The 18,944-nt window shown below is 48.3% G+C and overlaps 1 protein-coding gene across 1 annotated transcript in view; it reads left to right on the top strand.

Annotated features, from left to right (window-relative positions):
- DEAF1 (DEAF1 transcription factor) overlaps nucleotides 1–18,944 on the top strand; it is a 54,677-nt gene that overhangs the window by 25,249 nt on the left and 10,484 nt on the right. Inside the window, exon 11 of the mRNA XM_043971335.1 lies at nucleotides 16,255–16,320. Coding sequence (XP_043827270.1) covers nucleotides 16,255–16,320 — 66 coding nt within the window. The remainder of the gene's footprint in view (nucleotides 1–16,254; nucleotides 16,321–18,944) is intronic.

Here is an 18,944-nt window from a genome sequence, read left to right as displayed (position 1 = left end):
GCTCACCATCTCTTTCCCCCTGATCCAGCATGGCACCAAGGCCTGCCCATTCTACCTTTGCACCATTTCTTGAACCTGCCCCCTTCTCTCGTCTGACAGCCCCACCTCTGGTGCAGACTTTTGTCGCCTCTTGCCTAGACTGTTGTAGTAGCTGCTGGGGGGTCTGCCTGCCTCAGACCTGCTTCAGATCCCCCACCCCCTCCCCAGCCGCTTCCAACATACTGGCCGTCCACAGCGAATAGTCATCCAGCTTTTGCTTGCAGACCTCCTGAGGCCGCCCAGACCCCACTGCTGGGAGGTCTGCTGCACATCATGCCTTGGGCACAAGGAAATTTCTTTTTAAGGCTGTGGAATCCTTAGCCAGCTTGCAGTCAGAAAACAAGGAGTCAGTGGGAGAGGGAAAGATTAAAAAGGAGAGGCAGAGAAAGGAAATAGGCTGGGAGTGTCCAGAGCAGGATGCCCCTCACAAACAAGGACATTGTGAACAGGCCAGTGAAAGCGATGAGATGTTCAGAAGGAAGGATGCCTCTCTCTTCATCCCTTGCAGGAAGGATCGGCCTTCTCCATGGCCTGTACCAGTGGTTAGCATATGGAACCACTAGTAACAATGGGCAGGCTGATTACTGATGGACATGCTGTAGATGAGGTGGGGCTGGGGCTGCTTTCAGCTTCTGGGAAAGGCTCCCGAGGAAGTGGGCACCAAGGGCTGGGGTAGAGAGAGCTGCTGCATCTTGTGGCACTGGGGGAGACTAGAGGAGGAGGGAATGCGGAGATCATGGGGACAGCCTTTGCTGAGAGAGGGTGACAGGCCATGTTGGCAAGAACAAGAACTTGCCTTTTGTAACACTCTAGGTACGTAAAGCCCTTTCTTCACAGCAGCCCTGTGGACCTCTGATGTTACTAGACTCTTTTACCGACAAGGAGACTGAGCTGGCTCTTGTGGAAGGCACTCATAGGGCATCATTGGGGGTGGGGGTGGGTAGGGCTTCCAGATCCCCAGCTTGGTTCCTGGGTTGTTCCTGCCTGGAGGGTGGGAATACACCTGAGGGAGGAGCAGGAGGAGGAGGACAGTGTGTTCCCCACCTGCCTGTACAGGTAGGCTCTGTGCTTGAACGTCCCCTCCAGGGTGGCCCATTGACACTGGCCCGGGCAAGATTGGCCCTTGTATATATTTTTTTAATATTTAGAATTTTATTTTTCCCCCAATTACATGTAAAAACAATGTTAAAACTTTGATTTCCAAATTCTCTTCTTTCTTCCCTGCTTCCTGCCCCTTAAGAATGCAAGCAGTTCTTAAGTTTTACATGTGTGGTCATGCAAAACATTTCCACATTAGTCAGGTTGTGAAAGAAAACAGACAAAAAAACTTAAGAAAGAGAAACAAAAAAACCCGCTTCAATCTGTAGTCAGACATCATCAGTTCTTTCTTTGAAGATGGATCCCATTTTTCATACATCCTTCAGTGTTGTCTTAGATCCTTGCATTGCTGAGAATAGCTAAGTCATTACAGCTTACAGTCTTACAGTCATGCTGTTACTTTGTATATAGTACATTTCACTTTGCAGCAGCTCATGTAGATCTTTCCAGGTTTTTCTGAGAGCATCCTGCTCATCATTTCTCATAGCATAATAGTGTTCCATCATAATTTCATCCCACAGTTTGTTCAGCCATTTCCCAGTTGATGGGCATCTCCTCAATTTTGAATTCTTTGCACCAGAAAAGGGCTGCCACAAATATTTTTTGTACATATAGATTCTTTAACTGTGTGTTTTTTATCTCTTTCTAGATACTGACCTAATAGTGGTATTACTAGATCAAAGAGTATGCATGATTTTATAGCCCTTTGGCCATAGTTCCAAATTGCTCTACAGAATGTTTGAATCAGTTTACAACTTTACCAAGAGTGTATTAATGTCTCATTTTCCCCATATTCCCTACAACATTTGTACTTTCCTCTGCCGTCCTATTATCCAGTCCAATAGGTATGAGGTAGTACCCCAGAATTGATTTTACGTGCCTCTTTCTAATCAATAGTGAGAGCATTTTTTTAATATGACTACAGATAGCTTTGATTATTTCATCTGAAAGCTGTTCATATCTTTTGATCATTTATCAATTGGGAAATGGCTCTTATTTTAACAACTTTTGGCTCTTATTTTAACAACTTTGACTCAGTTCTCTGTGTGTTTGAGAAATCAGGCCTTTATCAGACAAACTTGCTTCAACATTTTTTCACAGTTACTATTACTAACTGAATTTCCCTCTATCTTACTCCCTCCCCATGCCATTTATTCTATTCTCTATTTCCTTTCACCTTCTCCCTCCTCAAAGGTGTTTTGCTTCTGAATGCCTCCTCCCTGAATCTGCCCTCCCTTCTATCACCCCCCAGCCCCTGCCCTTTATCTCCTTCCCCTCCTACTTTCCTGCAGGGTGAGCTAGATTGCTATACCCAATTGAGTGTGTATGTTATTCCTTCTTTGAGCCAATTCTGATGAGAGTAAGGCTCACTCACTCCCCAGCCCCTCCCCCATCTTCCCCTCCTGGATAAGCTTTTTCTTTTTCTTTTTTTTTTTGTGGGGCAGTGGAGGTTAAGTGACTTGCCCACGGTCACACAGCTAGTAAGTGTCAAGTGTCTAAGGCCAGATTTGAACTCAGGTACTCCTGAATCCAGGGCCGGTGCTTTATCCACTGTGCCACCTAGCCACCCCCAATAAGCTTTTTCTTGCTGCTTTTATTTGAGATACTTTTACCCCATTCCACCTCTCCTTTTCCTTTTCTCTCAATACATTCCTCTCTCATCCCTTAATTCTTTTTTTGTTTTGTTTTGTTTTTTAGTGAGGCAGTTGGGGTTAAGTAACTTGCCCAGGGTCACACAGCTAGTAAGTGTTAAGTGTCTGAGGCCGGATTTGAACTCAGGTACTCCTGACTCCAGGGCCGGTGCTCTATCCACTGCGCCATCTAGCTGCCCTCCCTTAATTCTTTTTAAAAGATATTCTTCTCTAAGGGGGCAGCTAGGTGGTGCAATAGATAAAGCACCAGCCTTGGATTCAGGAGGACCTGAGTTCAAATCTGGCCTCAGACACTTGATACTTACTAGCTGTGTGACCCTGGGCAAATCACTTAACCCTCATTGCCCCAGGGGGGAAAAAGAGAAAAGAAAAGAAAAGGGTTTCCTCTCTCATCCCTTAATTTTTTAAAAGATATCATCCCTTCATATTTAACTCAGACCTGTGCCCTTTGTCTAAATATACTCCATCCAGCTGCCCTAATAATGAGAAAGTTCTTATGGGTTACAAGTATCATCTTTCCATGTAGGAATGTGAACAGTTTAACCTTTTAATCTCCCTTTTGATTTCTTTTTCCTGTTTACCTTTTTATGCTTCTCTAGAATCTTGTAGTTGAAAGTCAGATTTTCTATTCAACTCAGGTCTTTTCATCAAAAATGCCTGAAAAAAAAAATCCTCTCACTGAATTCCCATTTTTTCCTCTGAAGGATTATACTCAGTTTTGTTTGGTTGTAATCTCAATTCCTTTGCCCTCTGAAATATCATATTCCAAGCCTTCTGATCCCTTAAAGTGAAAGTTGCTAGATCTTGTGTTATCCTGACTGACTCTACAATACTTGAATTATTTCTTTCTGGCTGCTTTCAATATTTTCTCCTTGACCTGAGAGCTCTGGAATTTGGCTATAATATTTCTGGGAGTTTTCATTTTAGGATCTCTTTCAGGAGGTGGTTGGTGGATTCTTTCAATTTCTATTTTACCTTCTGATTCTAGAATATAAGGGCAATTTTTTTGACAATCTCTTGGAAGATGATGTCTAGGCTCTTTTTGTGTGTGTGTGAGTCAGTTGGAGTTAAGTGACTTGCCTAGGGTCACACAGCTAGTAAGTGTTAAGTGTCTGAGGCTGGATTTGAACTCAGGTCCTCTTGACTCCAGGGCCAGTGCTCTATCCACTGTGCCACCTAGCTGCCCCTAGGCTCTTTTTTTGATCATGGCTTTTGGGCAGTCCAATAATTTTCAGATTATCTCTCCTGGATCTAATTTCCAGGTCAGTTGTTTTTCCAAGGAGATTTTTCACATTGCCCTCTATTTTTTCATGCTTTTGGTTTGCCCCTTTCTTTGTGGTGCCATGTGCAGGACTTGGGCTCTTCCTGAGTCCAAGAAACAATGGCACAAGCCCACCTGACAGGCAGAACAAACTGTTCCATGGGACAGACTTTTCAGGCCTATCAGGTGTGTCTAGAGCAGAGACTTGCTGACTCTAACCCTAAACCTAACCCAGAGTCATTTCCGACTCTGATTTCTAACCTCACCCTAAATGTAAATGTTCTGTTCTGTTCTCTTCTTCGTCTTCCTCCAAAAGGCATCTTGCCAGGACAGTGGTCAGCCCCAAGTGGCATCTTGGTGGCCATTTCCTACTGTGGAGTTGTGTGTGGTCTGAGGTCCCTTCTGACCACATGAACTTCTGACAACTTCTGATTGGTTGTCCTCTTCCACTAGTGCTAATTAATGAGTAAACTCTGACAAACAAGAATTTCCTTTTTAAAAATTTTGGATTTAAGGCCCTTGCTTAGTCTCAGTTGAATGGGTGAAATAGGCCCAATGCCCATATTGCTAATGCCTTTTCATAGACTTGGGAGAAAGTCCTTTGTGTGTTGGCTTCACTGGTCCTATTGTGTGCTTCGTCACTCCCCATGGCAGTGGTTTCTAAAAGGGTTGGCTCACCCATAAAATAGGCCCCTAAGCCTGGAAACCTGTCCCTTATTCTGTCTCCAGAAGGATGTGTATTAGATGGTTTTCCTTGTGACCTGAGTTAGGAACTGCAATGGAGGGGCCTGTGGTGATAAGCATTGTTGCTGTTCAGTCATGTCAGACTCTCCATGATCCCTTATGGGGTTTTCTTCGCAGAAATCTGGGAGTGGTTTGCCATTTCCTTCTCCAGCTCATTTTACAGATGAGGAAACTGAGGCGCACAGGGTGAAGTGACTTGTCCAGGGTCACACAGCTGGTGAGTGTCTAAGGCTGGATTTGAACTGAGTTCTTCCTGACTTCAGGGCCTGGTGCTCTGTGCGCTGTGGCAGCTCCCTAGCTACCTTATGGTGATGCGTTATGGGAAGCTGATTTGGCAGACCCCAGGTCAAAAACTTGGTCTAAGGGTCGTTCTTTCACAAAGCCTTGTCAAAAGGACACTCTCTTTCTAGCTCTAAGACCCTGGGCATGTCATGTGCCTGTCCTGATCCTCAACTTCACATCCTTAAAATGGGCCCTATACTAGCAACTTGCTCTTAGGCTGGTTATGAGAACTGAAGAAGACCACACCAGCACCTTCCAAAGGTCAAACAAAGCCCTGTCCCAGTGGCAACAGTTCCTTGTTGTCTTATCACATGACGATTGAAATGGGGGCTGGCCTGGAAGTACCAGGAGTCAGTCAGTGAAGTTAAGAGCCTACTATGTGCCAGGTACTGGGCTACAAAGAAGGATTTTAAAAGCCAGTTCCTCCCCACCGGGAGCTCCCAGTCAAATGGGGGAGACAATGCAAAGAATGGGGTTGGACAGGATGACAATTAACAGGAAAGGGAAGAGAGCTGGGATTTTAGCCAGGGGAGAGTCTGTGTTGTGTTGGGGAGTGAGGAGTGAGACTGTAAAGTGTGGGTCGGGGAGGCAGGAACCTTGCTCTGCTGCCCACTCCCTTCCCCCAGGACAGAAGCAGGAGCCTGGGGCTCGGATGTTGCAAAGAGGCAGATTCAGGCTAGATGTTTTGAACCAGTGGTGGACTCCCCCTTCCTGGAGGGAGACTGGATGAGGATTTGTTGGGGGTGTTGGGGGTGGGATTCCTTTTCGTGTCTAGGGGGTCTGGTCTATATAGTAGCTCATCATAAGCACTAGTAGTTTGGACGTTTTTCCAAAATTCCTAAAGGGATACTCAGCCTAACAATATAAGTGCTCCCATTTCTCTAGTACTTTGTAGAGAGGGCCTTGGAAGGTCGGTGCTCTGAGGAGCCCCACTTTACAGAAGCTTGGAGAAGAGCAGTAACTTGCCTAGTAAGGCTCTGAGGCAGGATTTGAACTCAGGTCCTGCCGGCCCAAAGGCTAGTGTTCTACCCCCTGCACACACCACCTTGGTGTATCACAAAGGAGCACAAACTCCAGGTTGACTGAAGCCTTTTTTGAGCCCTCTGACATCTGCTAAGGTAATTCTCACATCTGCCATCCCAGAGAAGAGGCAGAATGTTCTGGGAGGTGGGGGTGGGAGTGGGGGTTTGGCTGAGGGGAATGTGAACAGACTGTCATTGTTCAACTCTCTCGTTACAACTTAATACAAACAGAAGTGCTGATTGTGGAAACTAAAATGATCAGAGCTTACTGAAAGCAATCTAAATGAACACTTGGAGCCTTTTTGGTGGTCTCCCCCCTTTGTCTTCTTTTCTCTCTCTCTCTCTCTCTCTCCTTTTCCCCTTTATCTATCTCCCCGCCTTCTCTGATTGTCTCTCTCTATGTTTCACTTTGTCTTTCTGTGTGTTTCTCTCTCTTTTTCTCTGTCTCCTCTGTCTTTTTCTGTTTCTCTTCTGTCTCTTTTCTTTGTCCTCTCCCCTCCCTCCCTCCCTCTCTCTCTCTCTCTCTCCCCCCCCCCCCCGCCCCCACCATTATAAAAACTATCAATAAGAGAACTCTTCTTAGGGGCCTTGCCCTTATTAATGAAGCAAATTCAGGAAGAGAAAGTTAAAAGGACTCTATTTAAGAAGCCAAGGCAGTAAGCATTGGGTGGCCAGCCTCGAATAATAGAAAGAAAATCTTGATTGGTCTATGTTTCAGACAAGGGACTGGGGCTTGGCACTACCTCCCTTACCTCTTGCTTGACTCACATAATTTATGAGGAGATGGGATTAGGTCACCTAAGCTCCTCCCTTAATCATATGGAGGTGGACTTAGGAGCACACCCACCATCTTATGGGGCCACACATTCCAAGTTTTTAACAAGGTTTTTTTTTTTTTTGCTTTTTTTGGGGGGGTGAGGCAGTTGGGGTTAAGTGACTTGCCCAGGGTCACACAGCTAGTAAGTGACAAGTGTCTGAGGCTGGATTTGAACTCAGGTCCTCTTGAATCCAGGGCTGGTGTTCTATCCACTGCACCACCTAGCTGCCCCTTTAACAAGGTTTTAAAAATGGAGTCACCGCCTGTATGAACTGATATATAGTGAAGTGAGCAGAACCAAGAGAACCTTGTGCACAGAGACAGCAATACTGTTTGATGCAGAACTGTGAAAGACAACTATTCATAGCAACACAATGATCCAAGACCATCCCAAAGGACTATTGATGAAACATATGATCCACCTCCAGAGAAAGAACTGATATTGATGGAACCCAGACTGAAGCAGGCTGTTTTTTACTTTCTTTCATTTTTTTCTTTTATTTCTTTTTTTTTTTGGTGAGGCAATTGGGGTTAAGTGACTTGCCCAGGGGCACACAGCTAGTAAGTGTTAAGTGTCTGAGGCCAGTTTTGAACTCAGGTCCTCCTGACTCCAGGGCCAGTGCTCTATCCACTACACAGCCTAGCTACCCCCATTTTTTTCTTTTATTCAAGTTTTCTTGTACAAAATAACTACTATGGTCATGTTTTACATAATCGCACATGCATAACCTATATATGATTGCTTACTGCCTCAGGGAGGGAGGAGGGGAGGGAGGGGAGGAGGGATAAAAATTGGAACCCAAAACTATAAATAAAAATGTTTATTACTTAAAAAAAAAATGGAGTCACCCCAACTGACTCAGCACAAAAAACTGGCTTCCCACAATTCCCTCTTTGGTGCTAGCCTTGTTCATCATGGTACAGTTGAATAACAGCTGAATCATGCTGATCTCTGCTGCTTGTGCTGAATCAAGTGGAGTCAGCAGTAGTGGCTTTGTGTGGTGGCCATGAGAATTACAAAATTCATGATCACATGTTTCCTTCAGTGTCATAAAAGTAGAACAAACTCCGTTAAGAAGAGTCATAATCTCCTGTATCCCTTAAGGAGAGCAAGAAAAGGTAGCAAAAAGACTTAAGTGTCAGGGACATTCTCTCTTATACAAGTAATGCAATCATGAAATCCTTTGGGGGCTTCAAACTTCCCTTTGATTTCCACCTGAGGAATGTTGAAAAGTTAACATTATCGTTCCATAAGTCAGGTTTTGGCCGGGTGAAGTATATATAAACTGAAGCAGTGATGGGCCTGTTCTCAAACAATAAGTAAAAGGAATTCAGGCAAACAGAAACATCCTGAGCCAAAAAAGCTCGGCTGACACGCTCACGATCGTCAGTATCAAATGCTGTCAAGCCTCCTTGTTACCTGGTAACCCACTTTCTTTTGTTTGTTTTTGTTTTGTTTTTTTTTTGCAAGGCAGTCAGGGTTAAGTGACTTGCCCAGGGTCACACAGCTAGTAAGCATCAAGTCTGAGGCCAGATTTTAATTCAGGGCCTCCTGACTCTAGGACCAGTGCTCTACCCACTGTGCCACCCAGCTGCTCTGACTCACTTTCAGTGTTCATTCACTTGGCCCATGGAGTCCATGGAGTTGTCCGGTACCTGGCAACATCTTCCCTGGAGGTTCCGGAATGGCCCTCACTCTCAGGATGCCTTCTACTAGATCTGCTTCTCTGCTTCCAAGCCACTTGCAGAGATTCCTAGTTAACTCTGCTAAGATCTGTCAGTGAAAAGCCTCAGTACAATTTAGTACAATCCGGGTTTCTTTTTAAACTTCTTTTTTTTTTTTTTTTTTTTTTAGTGAGGCAATTGGGGTTAAGTGACTTGCCCAGGGTCACACAACTAGTAAGTGTTAAGTGTCTGAGGCCGGATTTGAACTCAGGTACTCCTGACTCCAGGGCCGGTGCTCTATCCACTGCACCACCTAGCTGCCCCACAATCCGGTTTTCAAAATTTGCTTTTCCAGTAAGTAGTTCATGTGGTGAAAACGAACTCAAACTTCAAAAAAGGATCCATGAGGGCCTGACTTGTCAGCTGAGCCATAGATAGTTCAAAATAGGACAGAAAAAACATTATTTAGAATTCTTTTGGTAGTATTTTATTTTTTCCCAACTACATCAAGACAGGTTTTAGTATTCATTTTTACAAGATTGTAAGCTTCCTCCCTCTCCCTCTTCCTAAGATGGCAGGCAGTTTGATATAGGTTTTATATGTACAATTATGTAAAACACATTTCTATATTAGTCAAAGTAAAAGAAGAAACAGATCAAAAGGAAAAAAAAAACATCACACAAAAAATAAAGTAAGGGGGGCAGCTAAGTGGCACAGTGGATAAAGCACAGGCCCTGGATTCAGGAGGATATGAGTTCAAATCTGGCCTCAGACACTTGATACTTACTAGCTATGTGACCCCGGGCAAGTCACTTAACACTCATTGCCCCACCTGAAAAAAGAAGTAAAAATAATAAAGTAAGGGAAAAAGATATACTTCTGTTTGCATTCAGACTCCATCCGTTTTTTATTTGGAAATGGAGAGCGTTTTCCATCCTAAGCCCTTTGTACTTGTCTTGGATCATTGTGTGGCTGAGAACAGCCATGTCATTCATAATTGATCATCACACAGTGTTACTGTTACTATGTACAATGTTCTCCTGGTTCTGCTCATATCACTTTGTATCAGTTTCTACAAGGCTTCCCTGGTTTCTCTGAAATCTGTCTGCTCATCATTTCTTACAGCACAATAGGATTCCAGTCCATTCATACACTACAGCTTGTTCAGCCATTTTCCAGTTAATGGGCATCCCCTCCATTTCCAATATTTTGTTACCACAAAAAGGGTTTCTGTGACTATTTTAGCACATGTAGGTCCTTTTCCTATTTGTGATCTCTTTGGGGTACAGGCCTAGTAGTGATACTGCTGGATCAAAGGGGACACACAGTTTGATCGCCCTTTGGGCGTAGTTCCGAATTGCTCTCCAGAATGGTGAGCGAGTATGAGGGGGACCTCAGACTGGTTTTAATTTGCATTTCTCTAATCAGAAGTGATTTCGAGCACTTCTTCATATGACTATAGATACTTTTGATTTCTTCATCTGAAAACCGCCTGTTCATATTATTTAAAATTCTTTACAATTATTAATACAATTTTATATGTAAAATTCTTAATCTGGTTTTGAGAATTTATTATTAAAACATACTCAAGGCCTGTATGTCCTTTTAGAAACATTTGAAAGCCATAGTGCGTCCTGGTATAGTAACTCATATTTTAGCATTAATCTGTTAATGAATAATAGATAGACTATTGCAATGATAAAACTTCTACAATTCACCTGTCCTGATTATAGAAATTTGCTATGAAAGGAAACAGGAGGGACCTGGTTATAACAATATCAAATGTGTCCCTTCAAGGGCACAGACTGACCCCTACCAGAGAGCAAGAGGGTATTCTGAGGGGGCTTTTCCCAGGATGCCTCCATTTTCATCCAGAGCTTTCAGAAGGGTCCAGTGACATAGCTGATGGCTTCACGTGTTTGGGATATGGGGAGCTTCCTCCCCAGGCTCCCAGGCAGGTGATATGTTTTCAGTGGGAATCCCTGGGCTCCTTCCTCCCTGCCTCCTGGCATTGTGAGGCTCGGGATTTCAAGGCCCTGGATTGGCCTGCGGTTTCATCAGAAAAATTAATATTTACTTTTTTTTTTAGTGAGGCAATTGGCATTAAGTGACTCGCCCAGGTTCACACAGCTAGTAAGTGTTAAGTGTCTGAGGCCGGATTTGAACTCAGGTACTCCTGACTCCAGGGCCAGCGCTTAACCACTGCGCCACCTAGCTACCCCAATATTTACTTCTGTTGTATACTTTTGTTCCTCAGCCATTTAACTCCCCCTCTGAAAGAATGGAAAACTCCCCCTGCCCACCATGCAGACAGACTCCTAGCCTAGCTGACCTCGAGTTTATTCTCTCTCGAATCCCTTTACCTCAAGGCATCAAATGACTAAAAATACCTTTTCCTCACTCAACATTTTAAAACAATACTTGGAATACTTTCAGCATTTTTCTTTTGAAAATCAAAATCCTGCCAGATTTAGGAGAAAATGTTCCATTTCCCATTTGTGGCTGGTGGTGGTAACTTAGGAAAGCAAATATTTGGGGGAAGGAAATGGTGGAACGTGGAGTATTGTGTAACTTCCTGGAAATAAAGTCTTTTGGTAGGAAAGGCCAGGCTCTGCTACCTGTCCTCTCTGAAGAGGGGGGTGAAGGGGTGGGTGGTGGCTCAGAGCTGTCCAGATGCAGGTGCTGAAACTCGCTGGGGCTGGGAGGGAGAACACCCTTGGAGCAGAGCAGATGTGGTCAGCCCTGAGTCTTAAACACTGTTTGCCAGTTGGTTGTAATGTTGTAAGTGCCTCCTTAGTGCCTGTCTGTCCATCTTGAGTCTACCACTGGGTGGCCTGAAGGTCACCTGCTATTTGTTTGAATGCTTGTGGTAGTACTGATGGGCCACTAGGTGGTGCCACAGTGCATAGAGTGCTAGGTATAGAATGCTAGTCAGAATGACTTCCTGAGTTCAAGTGTGGCCTCAGACATTTCCTAGCTGTGTGATCCTGGGCAAGTCACTTCCCCCCTTTGGCCTCAGTTTCCTCAATATGTAAAATGGGCTGGAGAAGGAAATGGGAGCAGGGGCTGGCAGTATCTCTGCCAAGAAAACCCCAAATGGGGTCACAGTCAGACTGAAAGGTGCATGCAGAAGCCCCCTGCCCCTTCCCGAGCCCTGCCCCAACAGTGCTTCACAAGGAAGCTCACCAGGGGTCAGCCAGACTTTGTCTGAAGACCTCTAGGGAAGGGAGCCCTTCCATTTTGGGAGAGTACTAATTCTAAGGAGGTTTTTCTTTAAATCTCTCTCTTAGACTTTTCCCCATTGCTTCTAGTTTCATCCTCTGGAGCTAAGAAAGATGTGTCCCATTTCTCTTCCTGTGAGAGCCTTTCAAATATTTGAATGTAGTTATCATGGCCTAAAGTCTCCATTTCTCCCATGGTATAATCTTGAGGCCCCTTCCTCATCTTGACCACTTTCCTCTGGGTGATGTTCCCCAGACTGATCACAGCCCTCCAGGACCAGAGTCTTGCCAAAGTACAGAGGGACTCCTCCCCCTCTCCCCGCCTTCATGCCAGGCCATCTTATTCCTTGTGCCCCCTCCGTCTGTTGGAGGCTTCTAAGACTTTCTATTCTATTAGGAATGCCCCATGTGATAGGAAGGCAGGGCCTCCGAGGTCTCTCCCTAGTCTAAGGCTATTATTAAACACAAATAGAAATGGTTGTGAGCTCAGAGGATTGCAGACTCAGAGCAGGGACCAGAGAGGCCAAACTGTCCCATTAGGGCCAGCGTTCCAGCCTTCTGAGACCTTTCTGGATTCCTCTTCCTATTAGACATCGTCTTCCCTGCGCCCCCGCCCCGCCCCCCCCCCCCCCCCCCCCCCCCCGCATCCCCTTGCTTTCTGTGACAGAGGAATTTGGTGAGCGTGCCCCAGAGAGGAGGCAGCAAGGAGCTAAGTGGGGACCTTGGAGAGATTCCCCAGAGCCTGCCCTCCCAACTGGCATCAGATGTTGGGCCTGGCCACCTTGCTGGCATCTTTTCTCTCTGTGTCTTGTTCACAAGAATAACATGAGAGACTGTTAATGCTTTGCTGAAATCTGGCATTTCCAATCAACAAGCCTAATAACTGTTTAAAAAAACAGATTGAAGAGCACCAGATGTGACTCATCCTTGCTGAAGTCAGGTGGCTTTCACAGATCAGAATTTGATGCCACTGGTCTGAGTTCTCCCTCCAGCCTCCAGTCGAAGGGCCCTTTGACACCTCTGCCACTTTTCTCCCCTAGCCTCGATTGCAGGCTACCCCATGCTGTGCTGGGGACCTTTTTACAGGGGCGTTTGAAGGGGACCCCTCAGCGTTCAGGATGACCTTTGTACCCTTTCCAGACCTTGTAGTAGACCCTCACCCTCTCTGCCTGACTGGCCTTCCTTTTCTGAGCACCTTCCACCATCCCTTGAACCCCCTGCTGCCCAGAACCCCTCTGGGATGTCTGAGAGGTGTAAAAGCCTGCCACCAAGAGGCTGCTCTTCTCCTCTTCCCTTTACCCTAGAGCACGGAGAACCCCTCTGGGCTGCCTTCTTGCACACCTAGCTTGTGTCAGACCGGAGTCATCAATGGTGTGCTGTCTGGTTGACTGGGTAGCCTCTGAAGCTGAGATGTAACAACCTCTTGTGCTGATTTTGGCCTGACAATGTACACCAAGAAAACAGGCTCTCCAGCAACCAGCACCGCACCATCTAGCCATATGACCATCTGTTAGAGCAAACGGAGAACCTTGGAATGCTGGGGATAAATTCCCTTCCCTCGGCAGCACACTCTCCAGGGATGGCCACAGAGATGAGGAGATTGACGGCACGCATTGCCAGAGCTAGCTCAGGGTTTGGGAGGCCCCAGAGGGAAGCATGGGGGAGAAGAGGTATTAGGCACCTCCTAAAGTGCAGGTCTACCGAGCTATGTGCTGACCTCATTGCTGTCTGCCTGTGAAACCTGGACGGTGTCTGCCAGCACCATGCCAGGAAATGGAATCGCTTCCATCTGAATTGTTTTAGGAAGATTCTCAAGGTCACCTGGCAGGGTGAGGTGCCAGACGCTGAGGGCCTTTCTTGAGCTGAACTGCCAGGTATCCAGACTCCACTGCAGAGAGCCCAACTCCAGTGGGCTGGCCACGTTGTTCAAATGCCAAGTGTTTGGTGGCCTAAAAGACTGTGCTATGGAGGACTCACAGAAGGTCAGAAGAACCGATACAAGGATGCTCTCAAGGTCATGAGAGACGTGAGAGATGCTGGCACAGGGTCCCTCGGCATGATGTGCTTGCATCAGAGACGATGCTGCCTCTCAGAGTGAAGCAGAATTGAAGCAGCTCAAAAGAAACACAAGATGTACAAATTTAGAGAATCCGGCCAAATGTTTACACGACTCTGTGCCCGTCCTGTAATGGAGCCACAGTCAGACATGCTGCCCCTTGACCCCAACCTTGTGAGGTCATTTTGGTCCTCTTGAAGATCGAAGACTGGGAACCTGCCAGCCGGCCTTCTGCTGAACTGATGGGCCAGCGGGCCCTGCTTCAGGTTCTCTGGGTCTTGCCACCTGCCCTGTATCCACCTTCTCTTTTGTGTGTCATTTCCTCTTATCCAGGTGTGAACCCCTTGGGAGCAGGGGCCATCCAGCTTTTTCTTTTCCTTGTCTACTCATTGCCCAGCACACAGTCAGTGCTTAATTAATGCTTTTCCATCTGTTCAAGCTGCTCCTTGGGCCTCTGCCCCTTGTGTCCATCTCTGTTGTCCTTTGGGTAACCTACAGCTTCGGTTCTCTGGGCCCCCAAAGGGGATCCAAGCTACGTTTGTAATCAGCTAAAGTATGAGAGCCCATTTTGCCTTTCTCTGTCTTTATTTCCAACTGGCTCCATGGGGCTGAAGACATTTAAAGTGGAAAGGGGCCAAGGGTACAATGGGTAGATTTCTGGACACTCTGATGCCTGTCATCCGTGTGACACTGGGGGAGCCCCAGTTTCCTCATTTATAAAATCTCAACAGTGCCCTAAGGGACTTTGCAAAACCTTCACAGGCTTGGAGAGGAACTTTTGGTTTTGCCTTTGGCGTCCTGCTCTTTGATACGAATAATGGGTTGGGAGCCGAGCTGGCCAGCCAGCAAAGGGAACTGTGGAACTTCTGGAAGAGCGAGAGTGGAGAGGGCCCGTCTGAGCAGAGGCTGAGGAGGGAGACGGTGACCCTGCAGGGGGCCTGTCCACAGCTGCTCATTCTCAGGGCAGGCATCTGATGGGGAAGCCTTCCATGTATGGTTGTCATGACAATCCCAGCAGTGTGAGCTAGCGTTGGTACCCTGTTTGACAAAGGCAGCACATCTGTTATTCTTAGGTTAGCCATCCTTCTCTTCAGAAGCACCAGGTTGTAAGGATGGATATTCTAACCACTCACCAGGAGGAGCAGGCCCAGCTGCCATGATAGGACAGCAGGCCCATGGCCGGGGTCAGTGGCTGCCCCATCATGGTATGCCTTGCTCACTTTGCACACCATGTGCCGCCTGACCTGTCTGGCACTGTGGAATTCTGGGGCTGTTGTGGGACAATGAGAGAGAGAGAAGGGAAGAGGGAGAGAGAGAGACAGAGACAGAGAGAAGGGAAGAGGGAGAGGGAGGAAGAGAGAGAGGGAGGGAGGGAGAGAAAGGAAAAGGGAGTGGGAGAGGGAAGAAGCGGGGGGAGGGAGGGATGGAGAAAGGGAGAGGGAAAGAGAGTTCTACAATTTCCCCAGACAGTGGCAATGACCTCCTTACTGGTCTCCTCCACACAGTGCATTCTGCTGGCTCTTCTTGCTTCTGTGACAAAATCCCAACATGCTTGGCATTAAAGCCCCCTCCCCCCCAACCTGGATCCCCCTGGCACTTGCAGCTTTAGTTAAGTGCACGACTCCTCATGGTCCCTTCCCTGGGTCAGTCAGGCTGGACTTGCTGTTCTTCACCCAGGACCTCCATCTCCCACCTCTACACCTTTGTACAGGCAGTCCCTCGTGCCTGGAATACCCTCCTTCCTCCCCTCAGTCTCCTTCCTATACAACTGCTCAGGTGCCGCCTCCAACAAGAGGTCTTGAGATCCTCCTGTGGTCTCCTGTTTCTGCTTTCTCTCTGCATCTCTTCCCAGGGCTGGGGCTTGTCACGAGTCAATAAAGGTCATGAACGTCCAGTTGCTCTGGCCAGCCACCATCCCATCGGAATGGTTCTATCCCCTCAAGTGGTTGCATTGCCCATGCTGCTTTTCTTGTTTTTTGTTTTGTTTTGTTTTTGTGGGGCAGTGGGGGTTACATGACTTGCCCAGGGTCACACAATAAGTGTCAAGTGTCCGAGGCCAGATTTGAACTCAGGTCCTCCTGACTCCAGGGCTGGTGCTCTATCCACTGCTCCACCTGCTGCCCCCTCCACACTGCTTTTCTTGAGTGGGCTCCCCTCCTGACCTCAGAGAACCAGGTGCACTATTGTAGTGGGAGGTGTGAGGGGGTACAGCTACAGAGCAGGCTGGTCTCCTTCGAGCACCTAGAGACCGTTCAGAAAGGGCTCCCACGTGCCCCACGTGAGAGGAGAGCGAGGGAGCGAGCAGGGGCGCGTTTAGAAAGAAGGAGCAAGTCTAGAAGTCGCTGCAGCCAGACTGAGGCCTAGCAATAAGTGCCACCCGCTTCCTTGTCTCGGCAGTATCAGAGCCCGCTCTTCCAGCCAGCTGAAGACGTGGCCGAAGGGAAAGCCGAAATCATCATCAAGGTAAGACCCTTGGGACAAACCCAGCCTTCGCCCTCCCCATCCCTCTGTGCCTCTTGGTGTCCCACCCTTCGTGACCCCATTTTGGGGGGGTTTCTTGGCAGTGATGCCAGAGGGCTTTGCCATCTCCTTCTCCAGCTCATTTAACAGATGAGGAAACTGAGGCAAACAGGGTGAAGTGACTTGCCCAGGGTCACCCAGCCAGGAAATGTCACATTGGAACTCAGGTTCCTGACTCCAGGCCCAGTGCTCTGTGCACTGTGGTGCCACCTAGTGGTCCTCCCCATCTATAAAGCCTGCTGGGGATTCTCCCCAGGTTGAGGGAGATCTTCCTCTGATTCTCTGGATAGCTTGGGGTAGGGGGCTGCAGCCCGGCTCCCACCCCTTCTGGTCACCTGTGTCCTTGTTGGGGCAACACCTGCCACAGCTCATTCACTCCCACCCTTTTCACTTCTGCAAGCATTTCCTGAGCCCAGGGAAGAGCACCCTCCTGCCTCCCCTCAGGAAGCTTACACTCTACTTACAAGGTCGGTTGACACCAAAGGGCTGTGACAATTAAAAACATGAGAGACATTTTATGAACATGGCTAAAATGAGGTCTGTGGCCGTCTCTCTCCCAGACCTTTTCCCCTGTGGGAGGTCCATCACACAGCAATTCAGTCGGGTTCAGAGATGGGATCAGAGAAAGGAATGCAAGCCCCCCCCCCCTCAAGCTGGTCAGGGCAGAACCCTCTCATCTAGACTTGGGCTACCTAGACAACAGGATCTGTCTCTACCCAAGACTCCTTTTGTGAGCTTAGGGTCTAGGTGGCTTTGACCTGGATAAGAGTTGGTAGAATCACGGAGAGCCTGCTTTTGAGTGGAGGGGGAGGGAGATGAGAGAGAGAGGGAGGGAGGGAGAGAGAGAGGGAGAAGGAGGGGGGAGGGAGGGAGGGAGGGAAAGAGACAGGGAGGGAGAGGGAGACAGGGAGGGTGGGAGAGAGAGAGAGAGCACGTGTGCACAGGAGCGCTCAAGCGCTGGGTTCCCCGTGATAATGATGATTAATCATTATTTTTCATGGGGTCAACATAAGATCATTTGAGTTGGAACAAAACTCCAGCCACTGGGGGTCCCTATCCCGAGCCCCGGAGATTCTGAGCAGCAGGGAGAAGGGTGGCGGGCACTGCAGATGTGGGTAAGGGAAGAGGCCCTTGGAAAGAAGTCTCAAAGGGTGGGAAGCATTTTAGTCCTCAGCTTTTCTGAAGCCTCCTTGTGCGCCAGGGCTGGGCAGAGGTCTGGGCCCATAAAGACAGGAAGCCGCCACACGTCCTTCTCTCGGGCAGCTTCCCCTGGAAGCCAGGGGTGAGGCCGGGTCCAGAGCTTGTTGTTATCCCAGAGGTGAGAGGGTGGAGCAGGGAGGTGACTCTCCTGTGTGGTGAGGTGAGGAGGGCATTCCTGGGAACACCTGGCAAACAGGGGGCGTGGCCTGCAGCAGGGGAGCAGAGAGAGCTGCCCCCGGCCTGGGGTTCTGTGCCACCAGGGAACATTGGTGCCCAGCTCTTGGGCTGGGGTCACGGGGTGTGGGCGGTGTGGTGTTCCTTTGCCGCTGTCCAGAAGAGCCCCGGTACTTCACCAAAGCTCCTCATCGTCTTTATTGGCTTCTTCGCCCATTCTCTGGCCTCCCGGGCAGCTGAGTCATCCTTGACTCTTCTCTTCTTTACTCCCCCGCCCCCTCTTTGAGGGCAGCGAGCCTCTGCTCTCCTCCCCTAGAGGTAGCTAAAGTTTTTGGTCATTTTGGGGGGTGGGGTATGACCTCCTTGGAGAGGGGCCTTCCACCTCAGGTGCTGTCTGGGAAAGGCGGGAGGAGGAGAGAGGCAATTGGCTTCCACCCCCACCTTGGCCAGGGAGACCTGCAAGAAGGCAGGTAAGAGCAGGACCCTCTGTGCCTGGTGTTCTGTGGGAGCCACTGTCCTTGGGGTGGGGGGTAGGCAAGCCTGGGCTTTAGCTTCCCATTAGGATGTAAGGCCAGGGAGCTTCCCTTGGGACCTGGAGGTCTCTTCCCTTGGTCTTCAGCCCTGGGGTCCTGACACTGCCAGTCACGGGGCACCCTGGGGGAGGGAGAGAAAGAGCAAAACAAACTGGGTGTGAAGGAAGGAAGGCAGCTCCTGGCCCACCTTGTGTATTCCACTTTGCTGGGATTTCAGCAAGGAACAGAGCCTTGTCTTTGGGGACGAGACTCCCCAAAGGGGGGCCTCTGCCTCCCTGCTGGCTTCCACTACTTCCTCCAAGACCAGACTCAGGTCTTCCCTGTGCGCGGCAAGTGCCCTCCTACCCTCAGGGATCGCCTCCCATCTGCCCTGTGTGGGTCTTGTCAGCTCTTCAGGGCCAGAGACCGTCCTTTCCTCACCTTCTCTGTATCTCCAGTGCTTAGCCCAGTGCCCGGCACACAGTAGGTGCTTAATCAATGCTTGTGAATCACAATTCCTGGGACCCTGCATGGCAGGCAGACGAGCTTCCAATGCACCACCTCAGCTGGACCACAGGCCTAACCTACAAGGACAAGGACTTCCTCTCCTGCCTTAGCTTGTCCTTATGGCCCGGCTCCCCTTTCCAGAGTCACTCAGCATCTTACACTGAGTCGACTGAA

Source organism: Dromiciops gliroides, chromosome 6 (genome assembly GCF_019393635.1).
Source record: "Dromiciops gliroides isolate mDroGli1 chromosome 6, mDroGli1.pri, whole genome shotgun sequence".
NCBI classification, from domain to species: Eukaryota; Metazoa; Chordata; class Mammalia; order Microbiotheria; family Microbiotheriidae; genus Dromiciops; species Dromiciops gliroides.
The sequence above is the reverse complement of the archived record's forward strand: the minus strand, read 5'-3'. Positions and strand labels throughout refer to the sequence as shown.